This window comes from Xiphophorus couchianus, chromosome 2 (assembly GCF_001444195.1).
Source record: "Xiphophorus couchianus chromosome 2, X_couchianus-1.0, whole genome shotgun sequence".
In the NCBI taxonomy this organism is placed as follows: Eukaryota; Metazoa; Chordata; class Actinopteri; order Cyprinodontiformes; family Poeciliidae; genus Xiphophorus; species Xiphophorus couchianus.
The window spans coordinates 19453569-19474250 of NC_040229.1; the positions used below are offsets into that span (position 1 = coordinate 19453569).

The 20682-nt window shown below is 36.3% G+C and overlaps 1 protein-coding gene across 1 annotated transcript in view; it reads left to right on the forward strand.

Moving 5' to 3' along the window:
* trim44 (tripartite motif containing 44) overlaps positions 1–20682 on the forward strand; it is a 48500-nt gene that overhangs the window by 7302 nt on the left and 20516 nt on the right. Inside the window, exons 4-5 of the mRNA XM_028003193.1 lie at positions 8456–8752; positions 15197–15219. Of these exons, the coding sequence (XP_027858994.1) occupies positions 8456–8752; positions 15197–15219 (320 nt within the window). The remainder of the gene's footprint in view (positions 1–8455; positions 8753–15196; positions 15220–20682) is intronic.

Here is a 20682-nt window from a genome sequence, read left to right on the forward strand (position 1 = left end):
CAATGTCATATGTGTATTGTAGATCTGAAAAACAAATATTTGTGGGTGTTGGAGATTTAAAATAATAATAAAAATAAATCAAAAGTTATGATGACAGCTAACAGACTGAATCTCGTGAACTGCACTGAGTGATCAGATTTCTTTGGGATATGAAATGAGGGATATAGAAACATAAGTTTGTACCTCCACTATTGAAAATGGGACTGCAGCCATTCCACTTGCTTTATTGTTCAGGCACCTAAACACATCCACATAAAAATGACTTCATGAGAGGAAAATCTAAGGTTTGGAATGACTTAGCCAGAGTTCAGAAATAAATATGGCAGAAAATCTGTGGGGTCACCTGAAGACAGCTGAGGGCAAGAGATGGCCTCATAATCTGCCAGATTAAGACAATGTTTGAAAGATGGAGGGGGCAGATATGAATAAGTCAATATGTGGCCTGCTGGTAGCCTTTTACGAAGACTGAAGTTTTAAAAAAAGTTATTCTATTACTGTGTAATTCGTGTGTAATTCTTGCTTAATAAATTAATATTTTTTTTCTCCAACAGCTGTGTCAATTCTCTGTTGAATACTACAGGATAATTGCCACATAAAAAAATAATCCTGGAAAAACATATTTATTCCATCATAAGACCATACATTTTTAACAGGGTTGCTTACAGATTTGAGAGCCACTGTGTCTGAGTAAAGTTTTAAGCAGCTTTTCAATGTATAGATATTTCAGGTATGGTCGCTCTCAAAGGAATTCTGACCCATATGTAGTCAATATTTAATCTTGATGGTTGCTTAATTCTGCTGTGGTTCTTTGTTTTGTTTTTGTCTCTTGATAGTTTTTGTCTGTATGGAAAATTTTTTCTGCATTCCTGTTAAAACCCCTCCAGGTTACTCTCTGAAGAACAGTGCAACTAGTGAATTTCTGCTCATGTTAAAAGAGAGAAAAAAAAACTACTTAAGGTGAATTTTCATAGCAAGTCAACCTTGAAAATAGTTTCTGTATTTCCATTACAGATGCCGTATAGTGGAGGCTTGTTGTGTCACTGAAAATAAAACCTGACCGCCTAGAGTTAGAGTGTTATGCATTGAAGGGCAGAAGAATGAAAAGCAACATCAGAAACGTGCGGCTCTGGTCTCAGCAAATTACCACTGAAAGCAGAAGTAGCAACATCTCCTGCTCTTTCAACCATGCCCACATTTTCACCTCTGTCAAAACCTCTAAAGGAGAGCAGTGGCATACCCGAGCACAGCTGAATACTATGAGGTGTGACCCAGGCACAGTGGCATAATGTAAAAGGTTAATTTCCCTCACCTGTGGGAGATAACACTCTTTCTTGTAGGTTGCCCCCCCTTACCCTTTATCCCTCCTTTACAGTTCATATACATTATCATATTGATATACCAGCTCTAGCTATAGGATTTCCTGGAGGTTGTGCATTTTGCTGTTTCAGTGCAGGGGAGCAGTGTGTTGGGGAAAAGCACTTACCTGCTCACTCACCGGGCATTGCGTTGGAGACCATTATGTGGATTTGTCGACGTGTCCTTTCTGCTCCCTCAAATGTCAGTGTTTATTATTATGCGTGACAGGCAGCCTTCAGAGAGACTGCTTCTGGTAAGGAAGGTTATGTCTAAGTATGTGAGCAACACAGAGACAGACACACAAAGTGCATCTGGAGGAGGCTAAATTGCATAGTATTGACATCCTGAAACACTTTAAGGAGGAAGAAGCCAGAGTGGTTGTCTGGTTGGAAAAGATTTAACCCTTACTATCAGTTTGCTTCTTAAATCCAGTCTGCTTTATATCAGTGCTTTGCAAAAATATTATTTTTCATACTCTGTAAAAGTCTTCATATTTTAACACATTATAACCACAAACCTAAGTGTATGTTAAGTGATACGTCATCACAAAATAGGGTGTAACTGAAATGGAAAATCAAGTTTTCATAGTTTTCAAGCTTTTTGATTATAAAAATCTTAAATGTTTCAATTTCTGTACAGCTCCACTAAGTTAGTACCTTTCAGAAACGGGTATAGTCGCAAATTCTTTCGGGTAAGTCTCCTCCAGCTGTATCCCTCTTGAAATTTTGCCCATTATGTTTCTTTTCTCTCAATCAGTCTGGAGGGAGATCTTCTGAACAGCAGTTTTCAAGTCTTGCAACATATTCTTTAATAGAGTCAGGTCTGGATTTGGAGCCATTTTTCTCTGGTTGCATGCTTGGGCGTGTTGTGCTGGTGAAAGGTGAATATCCCGAGTCTTTAGCAGACTCTAATGGGTGTTCTTCCAGGATTGCACTGTATGTAGCTTCATTAAATTTCCCCACAACTAACAAAACTATATTAGACTTATCATAGGCCTGTTGGCTGCTTGTCTGGATAATGTTGTTGTTTCTCAGCCTGTGTGGTTAGTTGGACAACCTTGTCTTGTTTTCAGTTGTGCCATGCTCTATTCACACTGCACACATCATTTGTTTACCATTTTCTCTAATTACCTTCAAGGTCTTATTGAACTGCTGGATTTCACAGAAATAAAACTATAGTGATCAACAAGTTTTACCAACAGATGAAGACAGTCTTTAAGTGTAGAGGAGTAAAGGGAGCTGAATATACTTGAATGTCATAATCTTTTGATTTTTATGTATACAAAAAAACCTATACATCTACACATATGAAACATACATTCTAATCCACAATTATATTTTTCATTTTCTTTGTCATTTGGATTTTGTTGCGCAATATCCAAATAAAGAAAATTAAAGTCTGTGGTAGTAAGCTGACAAAATTTGAAAATGTTGAAGGGTATCAACATGCTAGCAAGACTCTGTATGTTCTTTCCATAGACATGCGGTGAATTATGTTTTAAAAGTCATACTTTCAGTTCAAAGTGAAATCTAATACATTTATCATATCAGAAGGCTTACACTGAAGGCGGATTTTCTAAATTATTAAGCATTATCTACATTCAGTGAGCGAAAAGAGAACATTTATGTGCTTGTGGCAGATACTAACTAGCTTTATCTTCAACTTACTTTTTGTTTCTTCACTTTAAGGTATGGGGGATGGCACACACATATTGTAAAGCTGCTCCCTACAGCTGAATCTCTGTGATATGATACATCAGCAGAGCACAGCACTGCCTGTCACAAATGTGTATGTGTGTTTATTGGCTAAATCCATTTTCACTGTCTTATATGATCTACAAGAGAAGCAAGCACATTAAAGCTGTCTTAGAGACTCAAGGCTGAGAGGCAGGCAGTGGAGGAATAAAAAAAAATTCTTCCCTATCCTTTATCTTTGTTCTGTTCTTTCTCTCCAATTCAATTGCTCTTTAAGGCTGTCACTTCTGTTCTATCTCTGCATTTTAATTCAGTTACTTCATGGCATTACCAGGAAGGTTCCTTGGCTGACATTGTTTCACTCAAAAGCAATAAAAAAGTTGCAGAGCATTGAAACTATTATAAGATCTCATGCTATCTTATTTTTCTTTCTTTCTTAGAAATAGATGACTTCTGTGATTGTGTCAGAGTTATTGTTTTTCAAATAAACACTATATTTATTGCTTTGTTTTGTAAGAAGCTAAATTGGAAAATCTAATTCTGAGGGGAGATAAAAGAGTGTGAAAGTAAGAGTGCACTGCTGTGTTGGAACACGTCCACTATTGCCAAGGGCAAGGACAGTTCAAAACCATTTACTCCTACTGAATTATTAATGCTTTTTAGGCCTTTTTAAAAAGACATCACACCAAAAGGAGGACTGAATAAGCAGCACCGTTGGCTGTGATTTTGGAAGACCAAAGATTTTAAATAAACTCTCACTTTGCAAATTTTCCCCCATAGTAATTTAATACTTTGTAAAAACCATTAAAACAGGCATTCTTTGCCCAAGCATTTTAGTGTATTTAATTTACATATGGAATATTTTAAATAAACCTTTAAAAAATGTGCATATGTATCTTAAATTTCTAAAACTTTGTTTCTTTGAAGCAATGTGAAACATGTGACTTTGACGGCTGAGGCTAATTTCATGAGGCTCCTTGCATTTTTTGTCAAAAGAAACATGAGTAGTGTTATTTTCATACTGTTCTTTTTTTGAATTCCAGTAGTTCTGCTTCTTCTTAACTTTTGACTACAGCATATTCTTTGTATCTGGTCAGAATTTAAACTTCTAAAGTTTTCAGTCGAGTTGCTGTGTTATAGTAATTTAAAGTGTCATATAAGAGCACTGGAAAAGTTTTTATAAACCATGAAACAAACTGTTTTAGAGAGTTTTTAGCCACAAGAAGTTGTTTACTTTGCCACATACATGTCTGCAGCAAGAGCATAAAATAAATCTTAATTTTTCCCTTTTCGTCATGTCCCCACTTTCCTAAACAATCAGCCTGATGTCCTGCCAGGGCTTGTACTCGCTTGCTGCTCTTGCGTCCTTACAGCAACCCTCCCTGCGTAAGCATTGTGCCGCTGTTCCTCGTGAGGCCTCATTTTGTGGCCTCAGCTTGCAGCAACGCTAATGAAAATTAGCATGCATGAATGCTCTTTCCTTGCGGCCAGTTTTTTTTTTTCCAGAGCTAAAGGTATGTTGGCAAACTCCACAAACACAAACATCCAAGATCACAGTGTACATCCGCCATGCTGACCATGTGGACTCGTTTAAAGAGTAAAGGGCTTTCTGTAGGTCCTGCGAGATGCTGTAATGGTACATGTGTAAATCTTGATAGAGACAGGATGGAAAGTTTTGTGTTGGAGCCAGTGCAGTCCTATTTGTGTTGAGAGATTGTACTAAAAGCATCTGATTCTTTTTTTTAATGTCTCAACACAAATTACGGAGTAGTTTGTATATGAAAATTAAATTTCCTAATAAATAAAAGCATTTAATGTTGCAAATGCTGCACCTCTTGTTAAAGTCGGATTTTCATTTAAGTGTTTTATTGTTTTCTCAACAACACATTATTAACAGAACAATCGTCGTATTAAGACAGTCTTCAGCATACGTTTACATAGAACATGTTCAGTTGAGTCAGTCAAGAACAGTCAATGCGAAATGGTATTTATAACTCTGGAATTTCTTCCATCTTCTTCATCCACTGGTGAGTCCATATGTCCATACGTAGCTGTAAACGGATCCCAGATTCCAACTGCCCAAATGTTCAGTAACTGAAGTCTGACTTCTTGCTTTTAGCTTAACGTTAAAAGGCACATGTATATATTTTTCCATTTCAAATGTATTCACACTTGGTAGCTATCAAGATAATTCTTGATGGTTACATTCATTTACATGTCTAAAATTGAGAAATATTTTACAAATATTGTTATACTTGGAACAAGTCTGAAGAACAGAATATGATTATCAAGTCTTCAGCTAGAATATAACGTTAATAAAGTAAATATATTGTATACAGTGGAGAGGGGTCAGAAGAAATGTTGCGTGGGTGTAAGGGTTTAGAGGCCTAATCTGCCAGCAGCTTATTGATGGATTTAGAAGTCCCCTCTTGCCAGCCAAGTCTCCCTTTTGTGCAGTGACTTAAGATTGCAATTCGAAACACAAGCATTCTCACTGCATTACCCTGCATTAGCCTGACCACAGATTCTGTGTTCTGTAACTTTTCAGTTGAGCTGTTTTATATTATACTGTTTACATTTGGGTAGTTTAATCCAAGTTTGAGAAGCACTAAAATTACCTCTGCCTCTTCTAGTTTATATTTGATCCTCTGGGTGCATTTTGTTCATACCTCACAAGTAGCTATTTCTCCCAAAGACCTTTTAGGATTTCATAGACAATGGGCAGGATTTAAAATGCATTATTTTAACAAAAAAGTCAGACCGTGATTAGTGGTATATTATCTTCAATTGGTTGAAAATTTGTTGTGATATACAGTTTACACATATCCTGCTCTGAGACAACTCTGTCTATTCTTGTATTGTTTGTAGGATGATGGAACACTAATTTACTTCCACAACTTTTGGTAAATATAGACTTGGATGTACTTTTGTCTCCACACAGTAGCTTTAGTAGTGTAATTAGCATAAAACATCTAAATATCATTTAGTAGATGATGCCCAAGTCCAGTTTTTGAGAGCTATTATCCTGCAACTTTTAGATGCTGTACTGCTCCAACGCACCTAAATCAAATAGCTGAATTCTTTCACCAGCAACCATTCAGCCCTGCTGAAGCCCAGTATCAAAAAATTACTAGATGGTTGCTCTTGAAGAATTAACTTGGACATTCCTGCTCTAACTATATTCCCACCTACCTCGTTATTGGGTGTATCTTGCTAGTAGCAGATTGGACCCTTTTTCCCCTCAGATCTATCTTAATTCTTGATGACACTGATTCAGTAAGATGTTGGAAACATTCCTCTGAGATTTTTCTCATTTATTGACATGAGAACTATATACTTGCTGCACATTTGTGAATAACACATCCAGTCTCAGCATAGAGCTCCGATTACGCCACATCCTAAAGTGTCTCTGTCGGACTGAGATCTGGTGACTGTGTACTGGAGTACAGTAAAGTGATTCTTACCAAATTATGTTGTCCAGTTCATTATCATAAAATTTTGGTGAGCCTTGTTAATTGTAACCTCATCTTTCCTTTCTCAGTTGGCAAGAGCCCCACTCCCAGTGTGTTCTGCGTTTTTAGCCCACCTGATTCAAGATGTGACTTGTTTATTTAGAGATTGTATTCCTCATACCTTGGTTGTAACAAGTAGGTGTATGACTTAGTACTGGATTTTCTTTCAAACTAGTTTGTTCATTTTTCTCAAACTTCCGACATCAATAAGAAGGAGTTCAATGGATATTTTATTTTTGAACCATTCTGTGTTAGATCCTGCTTAAATTCAAAACTTCCATAGTTACTATTTTGCAAACAAATTAAGCTTGGAAAAAGAGTTTTGCTGATATAATAAGCTGACAGAAGGGGTTGAAAGTGACAAACTAACAGCAGCTGTTCCAATACAAAATTCTAGTAGTAAATGTCATGTAAATTATTAGTATATACTGTACTCTCAGAGAGCCTGCAGCTGTTATTTCTATTAAAATTAACCCTTGTATTTTGTTAATTTCATTAACTGTATTATACCCGAGTGGTTGTGATTAACGAGAATGCTGTTACTTTAAACCTTATGGCTGCCTCTCCAGTCTTTCAGAGTTAAAGATGCGTCCAGACAAGTATTGAAGCGTTGTCCAACGTAATTTCTTGGCTTTTGTTCCTCATCTCTCAAACATATATTCAGGTTGTTAATTTCTTTGGGGCTGACAGAGAAAAACTCATTGCTCTCCTATTGGATGCTAACTCTCTCCTTCTGTCTTATTCAGAATGAATGATGAGCATGTTTTTCTGTCCTCATAGAAAGAGTAATTTAAAAGTGTTACCTATTGCGCTTGGTTTAATGGGCAATTTGGAGAATCTGATTGCTTGTGAAGAAATGGCAAATGCATAATAAAACTTTGGGCCCTTGGGGGCATTCACTCTGCCAGACTTTGTGAAGACAATGATTCTTTGCTTCCCTGAAGAGAGGGAGGCTGAAGGGAAACAAGACCGAGTGAATGGAGAGGAAGAGAGTTAAATTCAGCTCCAGGGAAAAGGGGAGATAGAGCAGCTGATGTTTGCAGATTGAAACAATTAGAACATATTAAAGAGAAGAGACCATGGCAAGGGAGCTTGGAATATTTTACGCCATGACAGCTTCCTTTTTCTTAAAGGTGGAGTCATTTCAATAGAAAGGACTGCAAGGAGGAGTCTGCTTATTGAGGTGCTTTAATTTAATGAGTCGGATCTAAAGAGTCTCAGCGGAGAGCTTGGTGAGAAATTAAAAAGGTTTCTCAGTGAGCAAGTCAACCATCTTGAAAGCAAAACAGATGGTTTCTGATGTAAAAGAAGCATCTTAGTTCTCTGTTTACTTATGGGATCCATGGAGTTTGCCCCAGTGATTCTGTGTCTTGCTAACAAATAGTTCCTGCATGAAAGAAACCTGTTGAATTGTAGAATTTCTTTTTGAAAAAGACAAAGGCATTGTTTTTTTTTCACTTTCTTTGATCTCTTATTTTGCTATGTTCCGCTACAGTATTCCTCAATCAGTCACTGACTTGCAGTGCCTTGAAAACTATTCATATACCCCTACATCTTGTAAATTATTTACATTAAAGTCACAAAAAAATAATCGCATAAGACATCTTGTTTGCAGACTATCTATTTGAGGATACAACCAATCTGATGAAGATGATCTGATCAGATAAAATCCAAATGTTACTCTTTAGCTTACATGCAAAATATTAAGTGGACAAATTCTAATACTGTGTATCCATGACGTCATTGGCAAACTTGATGCTGACACCATCATGCTGTGGGAATTCTTTCTTTTGTTTGTTTATATTGTAAAATTGTAATAAAATACATTAAAGTTTGGGGGTGTAATACTTTTGTTTGTTTCCATTTCCTCCTCTCTGTCATATTTTCTACTAGATGTCTACAGAGGAACTGGAAGAATATGTCAGCGGCCAGTTTGATGAGCTCCGCAGGTTGGTTCGACTGGAGGAGAGGCGAACCCTTCACCTGGTAGACCTCAAAGAAGCTTTCCTCACAGCATCGGCTGCAGAAAAAATTGCTGAGATCACCCTCGAAACCGAAAAGCTGCAGGAGGAGATGGATAACATCACACACCAGCTGTGCCTGCTGGAACAGGCTGAGGCTCAGGCAGTAGGTCCTGCAGCGGTGGCAGAGGTCCTGGCAGCGAGGCCTGGACCAGTCCACAGATTACTGGTGAGAAGATCTTCCTCTCTTATTCACTCTCATTGTTTTTGTGAATTTACTCAATACTACAAAGCACAGTTACTGCAGAATTCTGTACAAGACGTACAAGTATAACTGTTACAGGATCCCTCATAACCTAACATTCAGCGTGCTTCAATTTTGTAAAATCTAATTTCAGTTAATTCCAATTTTGTATTGGTCATTATGACTTTGTTATGACATGAAAACCTTGTATAGTTATCGAAGCTTTATGGTTTTCATACAAAATTCTAAAATGAAACCTATAACAGGATTTCATTGCTTTACTTTAAAATTGAAGAATAGGTTATCCCAACTGCTCCAAGCACTGTAACATGCCATGGTAATGCTATTTATTTATTTATTTATTTATCATTTTAAGTTTGATACAAAGACTTAAGCAAAGGAATTGTCAAAAATGTTCTAAATTATGTAGTTTTAAAGTGCAGCTCGTGCAGATTATACAATTTTTGTACATCTTTTGTTGGTAGATTAACACAAGTATAAAAATTCTGATATTGGTTTATTAGCTGGACTCTGTTAAGCATGTTTTAAATCACCTGCTTAACAGACAACTTCTCATACACACTTACTGCACTATGTTTGTGACAGGCTACAAATTTTAATATTTGGAAAAGAAATGAACATTCTTTTTTTGTAAATGAAATAATTCAATGCTTTTGTAAAGCTGTAGATGATTTGTATAATTTTAAATTGAAAGTGTAGTAGGACATCCAGTACTAGGATAACAGCTTGTCTTATTTATTGTCTAATTTCTAACTCACTTGTCAGTAACAATATGAAATATAATTTGTTAGCATATTACTGATATTTCCACCTTAACAAAACACTTTATCTAATACATATGAAGCTTCAAAATTTTTGCTGCAGAGCACTAGGCTGCAAAATGTCCTTTAGAGGTTTTAAATAGCATTTATTTAAAGGTAGCACAGATTTTGTTTATTTTATATTTCAGGGGTAATTTTGGTGACATCTCAGCTATTCATAATTTGGATTAGATTTAGCTCTTATTCTTACAATTCATCAGGATTTATTCTTCTAGCCATTAAGCAATGATCCAAGGTCTTATTTTTTTTTATTATTATTTTGTTAGTGTAGAAGCTGCAGCGATATACAGATTTGTTGCCTTGAAAGGTCAAACTAGCTCAGTTATTTATTCTAGATATTATATATATATATTTATAAAAACATACATAAGAGATAGTTGCATGAAAATATTAAAGCTGACAGAATTTGTGTTTTAGGGGTTTAATTTAGTTCAGTTTTATGTTGACATTTGCAGATATCCTAATATTTCTATACCAACAGTTATGTATTGGCCACTAAAACAAACAACATAACTAGCTAATGTTTTGAAGCTGACTAATATTGTGGTATTGGACTTACAGACTGCACTCTCAGTATAGAAAATAAGCTATTTTTAGGCTTCAGAAGAAGAACAGATCCATTGGAGAGAACGCAGAGACATTAGAAATGGTCAAATCAGTAGTTTTGTACTTTTTTGAAAAAAAAAACAAAAACTTGGAAGACATACAAAGGCTTGGATGTCCACAGAACAGTGACGGATGATCACAGGATTCTTTTTATTATAGAGAGACAAAAATACACTCCTTAGCGTCTGGCAAAGTGAAGGACACTCTCCAGAGAAGACTTCAAGTGAGCAAACATAGAGGCTTCTCCACAAACTGTAAACCAGACATAAGCCTTTAAAATGGAAATGTCAGATTAGCCAGTATTCTTCAAAAGATAAAACACATACGATTAAACTGTGCAAGAATGATGGGGAACAGAAGCAAATACAAAGCACGCCTCGAAAGCACATCAAATAATTTTTCAAACGCATGGAGAGCAGGTGATGACATAAACATGCATTGATTTCAGCATCTCAGGTTTGCTAAGGTTTAATGATAGTGACTGAATGCAGAAACAGCTGATGAATTTTGTTTATCTCCTGTATTTCAGTCACAGAATGCAGCTAATGCTAAAAATCAGTTCTCTTCTGTGCACAGGAGAAAACAAAAAAACCCTGATGGCTTCAGTGACAGCAACTGGGGTGGTTTTGATTAAAAAAGTGGAGATTCTTGCAGGCGCAGAGTGAACCGCTATAATTCCAATCACATTATGCATGTCATTTCTTAAGGAAAATGCCAGAAGAGCCATAAGCATATAATCAATTTTATTGCAGTCCTTCTATTGTTTCTTTCTTTCCTTTCTTTGTTTAAAGAGCAAATATCATGTTTTAGAGCCATTAAAATGGGAAAGGATTAGACATAAATAAATGGCAATCTAATGGTTTTCAAAGTGGACAAGAAATCTCTCGGCTTACCTTTTCAAAACAAATGGTGTTTTGCGTGACTCTAAAGCAATAAGGCTCCACCATCTATAGATGATAATGTTGCTTCCCTAGTGGATCATTTAATATGACAAAGTTGAGGGCACTGCATAGTTTATGCCGCTGCACAGAAGTGATAAGTAGAGAGTAAATGGCCAATATAGTTCATAAGTGTTTTTTTTTTTTTTTTTACATGTCCACTGTAAGACAAATGATAAAGAATGTTAACTTCACCTGCTGCCTAAATATTTGTTTTTACTTTCTTTCCATCCCCCAAAAGTGTTAGTGATTAGCATGAAGTGATTTTTTTTTTTTATATTTTTTTTTTTGGGCCTAAAAAATGTTTTGGGGAAATTAAGTAGAAAAGCTTCCAAAGATTGAGAGACATGGTAGTATCCACTGAATAACATTTTAACAGCTACATTACTGTTGTCCAGGTAAACCATCCCAAGACACTATGGATTATGTGAAGAAAGGTGAAACTATCACTGCTTGGCTTGCAAATATGAGACTATTCTGGTGAGACAGAACCAGATCTGTCAGATTGTTCCCAGTCATTGCCACTGAAGTGAATTACAGAGAGGGTGCAGGTTTATTAGATTTTTAAGCAACTGCATTTCTCCTGACTTCCTTCTGCTTACTTTATGAATCACCATAAAACTCTTTACTTCATAAACTACATTTTAGCTACAATTTTTGCCTTCATTACTTCTGTCTTTTGTGGGGCGTTGTGTGTTTATGTACAATTTTGGAATCCTCACTCCTCATCCTCTTTCTGCTGAATTCTCAGCTGCTTTTCTTTCATGTGCCTTTACTATTTCTCAATTGGGACCCTGGAAATGAATATAACTGTCATAAACTATAAGCCTGGACACATTTGAAAATGAAAAGTTGTAAAATCATTAAATATGCCCTAAAATGTTCTTTTCGTGCCAAAGAGCCATTTAAATCCCAATGTCTGCATAACTGTTTTATATAACATAGAGCTTTTGGAAGATGTGAGCTTTGGCAGAAGAGCAAGTCATGTCCTCACACTCATCAAATTCTTAAGCACCTCACTCCCGCATGTCTCGTTTCAAAATTGCAGAGAGGGTTTTTAGTACTTATAGATGCCAAATTAAAAAATCCCGTTGGTCCATTTGTCACTCACTACATTTTAGTCACCCCAGTCAAGACAGGAGGTGTGAGGGTTCCCTGGAGATGCTATGCATGGCTAAAAAGGCTGTAGTAATGGTAATAGCTGATATGCAGATTGCTTTTTCATTGAGAGGTGAGTCCATGGTGGGCCAGGTTCATTAGTGGCCCTAATTGAGAGTTCCAGAGTTTCTCCTGTTTGTCCTCTTGTATTTGTTATTACTAAAGTTAGCAACAGAAAGCGTAGTCACCTGAGATGGGACTCTGTAAGGATGAGACTTGTTATTATTATTTGTGAAGGATTGCACAGATTAATTAGCATTTTTATTGTTATTTGTGTTGTAATTTGATTTGTCTTTTTTTTTTTTTTTACTTTTCAGAAAGATTGTCTCCAAGAGAGACGGTGCTTTTGTCTCATTGAAGTGCTTGTTCTGAAGCCAGAAATGTTTACATATTAGGCTCAAATACTGCTGACATCGGTTGACCAACTTGCTGAATCTATCAACTGTAATCCAGCCATCCATCCATGTTCTGTTCACCCTTGTCCCTAATGGGGTCGGGAGGGTTGCTGGTGCCTATCTCCAGCTACGTTCCGGGCGAGAGGCGGGGTACACCCTGGACAGGTCGCCAGTCTGTCGCAGGGCAACACAGAGACATACAGGACAAACAACCATGCACACACACACTCACACCTAGGGAGAATTTAGAGAAACCAATTGACCTGACAGTCATGTTTTTGGACTGTGGGAGGAAGCCGGAGTACCCGGAGAGAACCCACGCATGCACAGGGAGAACATGCAAACTCCATGCAGAAAGACCCCGGCCGGGAATCGAACCCAGGACCTTCTTGCTGCAAGGCAACAGTGCTACCAACTGCGCCACTGTGCAGCCCTTCTATCAACTGTAATGTAAAACATATATAACCTCACAAATGTCTTCTGTTTAACAGCCTAACGGAAAATAAGTAACATAATTACAACAATCAATCCTGCTTTAGGTTGAACAAATATATCATTATGAGTAAATAAGATGCTAATATACCACTGTACATAGATTTACAATAAAGGAGGTCAACATGCATCTGAAAATGGACAAATTTGTAGAAACCAGAGACAGAATATATTAAGAGACTCGGTCTGTCTTCAGCCATTATTAAAACACTGTCTCAACATGTTTTTATTAAAAAGTGCCAAAGGCCACATTTGTACAAAAATTGCATGTGCTCATTAGACTCTTCATTTATGACTATACAGAAAGCACCCGACCATGCCATGCCACGGGGCAATAAGTAATGTCTGACTTTTAAATCCATGGTAAGATATTTACTGCTTAAAATGTGCATACATATGATTTGAATACATTACGTGAAGACACACTATAAAAAAAATCTCAGGCTCTGAACACATGTAAGCAGTGAATTTGTAACTTCATACTTGATACTGTTGCATGTAGAGCTTCTGCTTCTTGGGTTTACAGGGATTTATATAAACCTTTAAATAATATAAATAAAAATAATAAAATAAAAAGCTGGTAAAATAATAATCTGGTTGTAGTTTAGTTTAAGGATGTACAGCCTTAAAACGAATATTTTGTTGAAGTACTGTTTGAAAGTCTGCATGGATTCATCTTTGGTTCAGATCTGTCAGCATTCAACATCTTGACTTGACAATTGTTACCTGTTTCTTTCTGAAAACTTGTAGTCCACTCACTGTCCTCTTCTGGTGATCCTACAGATTTCCTAGCAGATTTACGCAATTCTGGCAGGTTATTGTGAAATTACAGTGATAAAAAGATACGCTATCACTGACAGTTTCTAATACCATGAAAACGTCCAGGTGTGCATGCCATATTTCGTTAAACTGTATATTTCTGTAAATCACTGTAATATTCCTTTGTGTCTGCTTCATTCACTGTGACATGAACTGGTGTCACTTCATATTTGAAATTGTATTATAGAAAAGGTTCTATGCAGCTCCTTCCAAATGTAATTATGTCCGGGAATCTAAACACTCAACACTTTTACAATCTAGACAGGTTGCCAAAAAAGGGAAAACTTAGTTTGTGTTTTGTTAGTCTTCTGACTTTTCTGACGATGCACATTTTTTCTACTTAATGAATATTTAGAACTGAACTATTAATATATTCAAGGCTGGTTTTCCTTGTCGCAGCCACTGAAAGAGCACACTCAGACTGAATCGTTTGACTTCCGACTCTTTAGTCTTGATTGTCCTTTTCATGGCTGCTCCCAGTGACCGAGCTCATTTAAACCTATTGAATAACACAGAAAATAGGTAATTAAGATATATTAATCCGTTTATCTACACTTATAGTTGCAAAGGTTCTTAAAATAGTATCAAAGTGCCACAATTTTCAGCTTGTTGGGTTTTACTTGCAGGGGTGCTTGCATCTAGAGTAAATGTAAATGATTCATGGAAGAAGTGGAGATAAATCAACGTAGCTATCACTCTTCTTTATTGTATTGATCTTTTCTTTATTGAGATTGCAATGAGAGATGTTTGTTTTTTTCAATGTTTACTCATTATAATGGTAAAAAGGTAAAACGTCATTGTTACAGTGTAATAACCCACCTTTCTTTCATAAAAAAAAATGACGGTCTTAAATACGTATAAGCTGATGGTTAAAAAATGAAAATTATTAAATAGTTTCCCACTCAAAGAAAAAGTAATAGCTAGCCCATGAATAATTTGTGCAGCTTACTGGTGCTTTGCTCCAGATAGTTCCTATAAAACCTCATAAATATACATGAGCACAAGTGGTGACTGAAAGTGGAAATTAATTGGTCTGAATTAAAGGCACACCAGCTGTTAATATAACTTGTGTTATCTGGCTTTATAAAATTGTTTTGTTGATTCCAACACGAGCAATAATCTTTTATGTCTCGTTGTCTCTCCCCCTCCCTTTCTTTCTTTTCTTCTCATTGTTTTCAGCACGACATTGAAGCCAGGCCAAGGTAAGAATACCAGTGTGATTCATGCTCACTTTCTTATAGCACAATAGTAGGTGTTGCAGAAAGTGGACCCCTCTGTGTTTGAGTTTTTGATTCAACTTTCACCATGAAACTGACTAGTATTCCTGTTGCATAACACAACCCAGAGAAACACACACTTTTTTATGCTTCCTCAAACAATCCCACCTGCCAGCTCTGCCTTCAAACATCAGACAAGCTCCCTGCAGTCACATCAGGCCTGCCTCACCCCCAAACCTTTCTGATCACATGCAAGTCACAATTGTGCAGTAGTGGTGACAATCTGCCCAATAAGATGAAAGGGCTGCGAAACAGTGGCTGGCAGGCAAAAATTTGACTTATGCGTAGTTGTATTGTGTACATGCAAGAAGTTGCTGTGTAATTACCAGGGTAGAGTCTTTGTTTCTTCACATTTTTCACACCTTTTTCTTCTTCTTCTTGCTTTTTCATTTTTGTTTCTTTCATAAATCAGTTTTTGCAGCTCAGCAGGTGTTTTATGTGTTTAGGGTCTGCCTTTATTTCCCCGGTACCTTGCAAAAGTATTAATGCACTGTGAGTATATTCCCATACTGTGTGACTACAACTAAAGGGAAAAAAGTTTTTTTTGTAGTGTGTAATTGTGAAGTGGAATGAAAACTATTTACAATGAAATTATTTACAAATATTAATCTTTAATGTGTGACATACATTTGTATTCAACCCCCTTTACACTGACCCCTAGATACAGTGACTTGCAAAAGTATTCATACCCCTTGAACTGGTCCATATTTTATCACATTGCAACCACAAACATAAATATATTTAATTGGAGTTTTATGTGAAAGACCAACACAAAGTGCCATGCATGATTTAAACATTTTTTTACATATGAAAAAAACTGAAAAGTGTGATATGCAAGCATGGCTATAAAGCTAAACCACTGATGAAAATATGGATCAAGCAAAATACATGGCAACTCTGAAAAACAATTGTTATAGACTGTGAAAGACTTGAAAGTTGGCTAAAATTATTTCCTCAACAGAACAATTATATTTAAAGCAGGGACATAATCCAAATAAACAAAATTATGTAAACTATAATATTTCCCTCCACTTACAGGAATGTGACTTTGTTTTCACTATTAGAATACCAGCAATTGAAGATTTTGCTAATGTGGAAGCATTTCTAGGGTTTTGTATATTTTGGCAGTTCATTGTATGTTAAATGTGTCTTTTATAACATTAAACTACTTTTATAACATAACTACTTGTAAATAAACAATTACCTAGTTATGGTAGGTAGATTTCAAAGTGAAAACTATTTATGGTAATGTACACTCAGGAGTATTTCACATTTTCTATATGTAAAGCAATCTGAAATAGAGATCACTTTACAGTTCTCATGGTCATTGATCAGGAAAGGTGAACACCTTTGCCTTCTTTACTTGGAGCATAAACCCTGACAGCAGAGTTTATAGTCAAAGTAAAGTAGGTAAAGGTTTTTACCCAATTAGATTTCTTTATGGGCTTTCATCCAAAACTGCTCCAGATACAGACAACACACATTCACAAGCACAAAAGGCCTTGAGAAAATGTTAGACCATCTGTTGTTAAAGAAAAAAGCCCTATCCTCCTCTAGACTTTGAAGTGAAAACTACCCATTTATGGTAAAATATACTTTTTGATGGGCAATATGCTTTTTCTTAGAAAATAGAAATTGGATTTTTGACTTGACATTTTTGTGGTCTTGCTGCTTCCTTGTTGGAAAATGTTCCTTATTTCCTCTCTGTGGAGTTTAATGTGCCTTGATTTTAATAACCAAGGAAAGTCATGACCAGTGGTGCAGCGTGGTTCCAACGTGTAATATGTTATTGATTGGTCAGCCTGTATTATGACCCCTAAGCAATGGAGCAGATGGCAGCCAGCTTGGACCCGAGAGCGAGATGTAACTAATGGTTTGCCCTTAGAAAAGGTTGAATTCTACATCTGTACAAACACACACACACACACACTATTATTAATCCAGATCAAACCATTTTGCACCAAGCTGCAGACCCCTGAAGAATCCTTAGTAGCTGTAACATGTGACACAAGCCCTGAACTTGAGCTTGAACTTGGATAAAAATGGAACCTGAAAGGTATATTCTGGTCACATTGATGTTTGTTGAGAAATGCAGAGTTTTCTGACCATTTGAGGATGAAGTAAACAAAAAGGCTAAACTAACTGTTACTCAAAAATAAACAGAAGAAAGAGAGATTTTGGAGGATCAAGCAAAGAATGGATGGTTAGGGTTGTGTGCAGTGGGATCCAGACAGCAAATTGATTATGGAGCAGAAACACTAATCCGCTGTCTGAGCCCCATATCGCTGCCGTAGACAGAGCATCCCCACAGGATCTCAATCCTGCACCCACACACGTCTTTCTTAGACTTTGCTCGTCAATAGAAGCCCCCACCTCTTCGCAAGCCCCTCAACATAGGTAACCAATGCCTGCCAAGATTTTCTTGCCTCTGAATGTAAATCCTTCTTTTGTCCCCTTCTCAAAATCATTTCACTGGTGAGTCTAACATGATGCATTGCAAATTTCACTTTCATGTCTGGGCTTTAATCTGCACACCTTCATTGCAACCTTTGTCCCTGGTGTTTTGGATCTTACAAACGCTTACATCAATGCTCCTCCACTATCCACACATTGTACAGCCCAGTATTCAGGTGTTTAGGTCTCTATTTTTGTTTTACTGAATTTGAGTATTTTTTTAAAAGGCAAAATAGAACAATGCATAATCTTCACATGATTTATGTGCATGAATTTGCAAATGTGTGTACATGTTCATATTCATATGCCCACAGAAGCAAGCATATTATCATCTGAGATCTTTGAGTGCATTATTCAGTGTGCCCAAAGATATCATATCTCCCAAATTATAGAAGATTGTTGTTCTTGGCAAGTAACTTCTTTTTAATGCCTCAAAAACTTGGTTATCAAACAACCAGAAGTGCAAAAGTATGAAATGGTTGAAGGGGTGAAATGACCAGCAAAGTTTAGAAAAACAATTCTGTTTGTTTCATTGTGCATAGTCTCTAACAGATTGCATAATCAAAATAGGGATGTCGAACCACAAAGAAAATGATAAATTAGTAAAATTGTCACAATTGTCACACTATAAAACAGAATCTCATAAATATTCATGCTACACTGCTGAACAAATATTTTACCTTGTCAATATTGCCAAGAGAGCAACTGTAGTGAAATGCTACATACCGAATCGTTAGGATTTATTGAATCTTTATTGAATCTTATAGAGTATTTAGTTTTTTGAGACATTCTGTCTGCATCAGCCATAAAAAAAATAAATAAATAAAATACTGCTTTCTGTTATTCCTTAAGGCAAGAACAACATGGAGGTATGGGGTCATTGTTGTTTGCCTATTTGTTTGCAAGATTATGCAAAATAGTTATTTGCCATTAGATTACACCCACTCAGTTTGAACTGAGATACTGCTTAATACTGATGGAGTGTGAAAGAAGACACAGAATGACAAGTAAGACTTAAGGGAAGCTAGCTAAAATGATAGATGCAAAACAAATGGGCAATAACAATTACTGCAAAGTAAGAAAGCTGATCTTCCAGGCATGATATTTACAAAGAATCTGTGAAAAACGCATCAATAAGCAATAACACTAGCAGCTAATAATCTGATTTGATTTTCAGATTAGTTTAAAATAAATACACAGATTTTGTTAATTTATTTGTGCAAACAACCAAATCAGGAAACATATCAGTTAAACATTTGGCAAATTTGCTTTGGTAGATTGCTGGAGACCAGATGACCACATGTCAATACTCCTCTCACACACCAGCAATTAAAGCTGGCAAGGAAGCAGAACATATAATTTCTGCAGTCATGAAACCGTTTACTGTATCTCACATCCTATTGTACACTCAGTGCATGCATGTTCCGTCATATACGCATCCATGATTCTACTTTTTTGAATGTTATTTATAGAAACAAGTTTCTCTAAGCTTGTTCTTACAAAAATGTACATTTTCAGTAATGGATCGTTCGAACACTGCTTTGAAGTGAGCAGATCCTGAAGATTTGATTCCCATCAACATGTCACAGTTACTGTTAAAAACGCACTTCTAATTACGGTAAATGAGCATTGGCAACACCAATTATCATTTTTAAATTGGGGGAAAGGGTTGTGTGGAGCTGCTGAATGTAACAAATATAGCAACTTGTAATCTAACTCAGTTACTTTTGAAATCAAGTAAAATAATTGTGACCTTTTAATTGGTAGTCACGTTTCTTTTTCAAGGTGACTTTGGGAAAATATTGTGACAAAGTTCATCGTCTGACATGTTTGACCTCTGTTTTCTAAGTTTCATGGTCAGTTTCTAGTCAAGTTTATTTCTGTAGCACATTTCAGCCACAAAGCAGTTCAAAGTGCTTTGCACTTAAAAACTATTTTGCTTATCATTTGTCAGGACTATGTTCTCTAAAGTGCAAAGACCTCTTTGTCTGTCAGCTTAAGCCAAGGCAGCAGCCCTGAGCTTCCTGCGTTTTTAAAAATGGCTTCATCCTTTTGTCAGATTATTAGCTAAACTGAAGCTTTCACAAAAGCTGAAAAATTTTGATAGCCCAGATCTGACATTTTTTTTAAGTGTGACAAGGAAGACAAACTCCTGTTTAACATATTTTTCTTATGGCTACTCCTTGACCTAGAACTGTTTCAATTCATGAAGACATCATTGCTGTTTTGATGTAACATCTCTGAATGAGTGCTCTGTTATTCTTGTCTGGATGTTGACTCGTTTCACTATTTCTTAGGTGCTCCCTCTTACCTGACATTACATTGTTCGCAGACATAATTTTCAGAATGAAACTGGAAGAATTGGTGGTTGATGCATTAAGAGCTGTATTAAGAAACACAACACAATTAAGTAAAACATTTACAAATTCTAACTTGTGTAAATTCTGTATTTTAGCTGAATGCTGCAGTTGTGTTTTGTCAGATTGTTGTGGACAGAGTTATAGTTTGATAGATGTCATCATAATTTGATTTCAAGAGTTAATCAACCAGGCAGATTTTTGGAGGTTATCCCCACCCCGTAAAGCTAACTAGAGAATCAGTCTGGATCAGTCAGAATGTTTACACCTTCGCCGTTCTGAGAGGCGGCTCATTTAAAATCATTATTATAAAAAATCTTTCACACTGCACGGCTTCATTCTTAGCTCATTTATTGCACTATTTGTAGAACCAAGTCAACTTATGCAGAAAAAATAATTTCTGAACTATAATATTTAGCACTGTCTCTCTTCTTTGGAAGATATTTTTGTAATTTTAATCTTGTTTGCGACTAAAAATCCACTGTATACACATAGACCAAAAGACATGTTAAATTATGAAAACACTAGTTAAAGATGTTATTTTAGATAATTGTTAACTAAAAATCTATCAACTCTG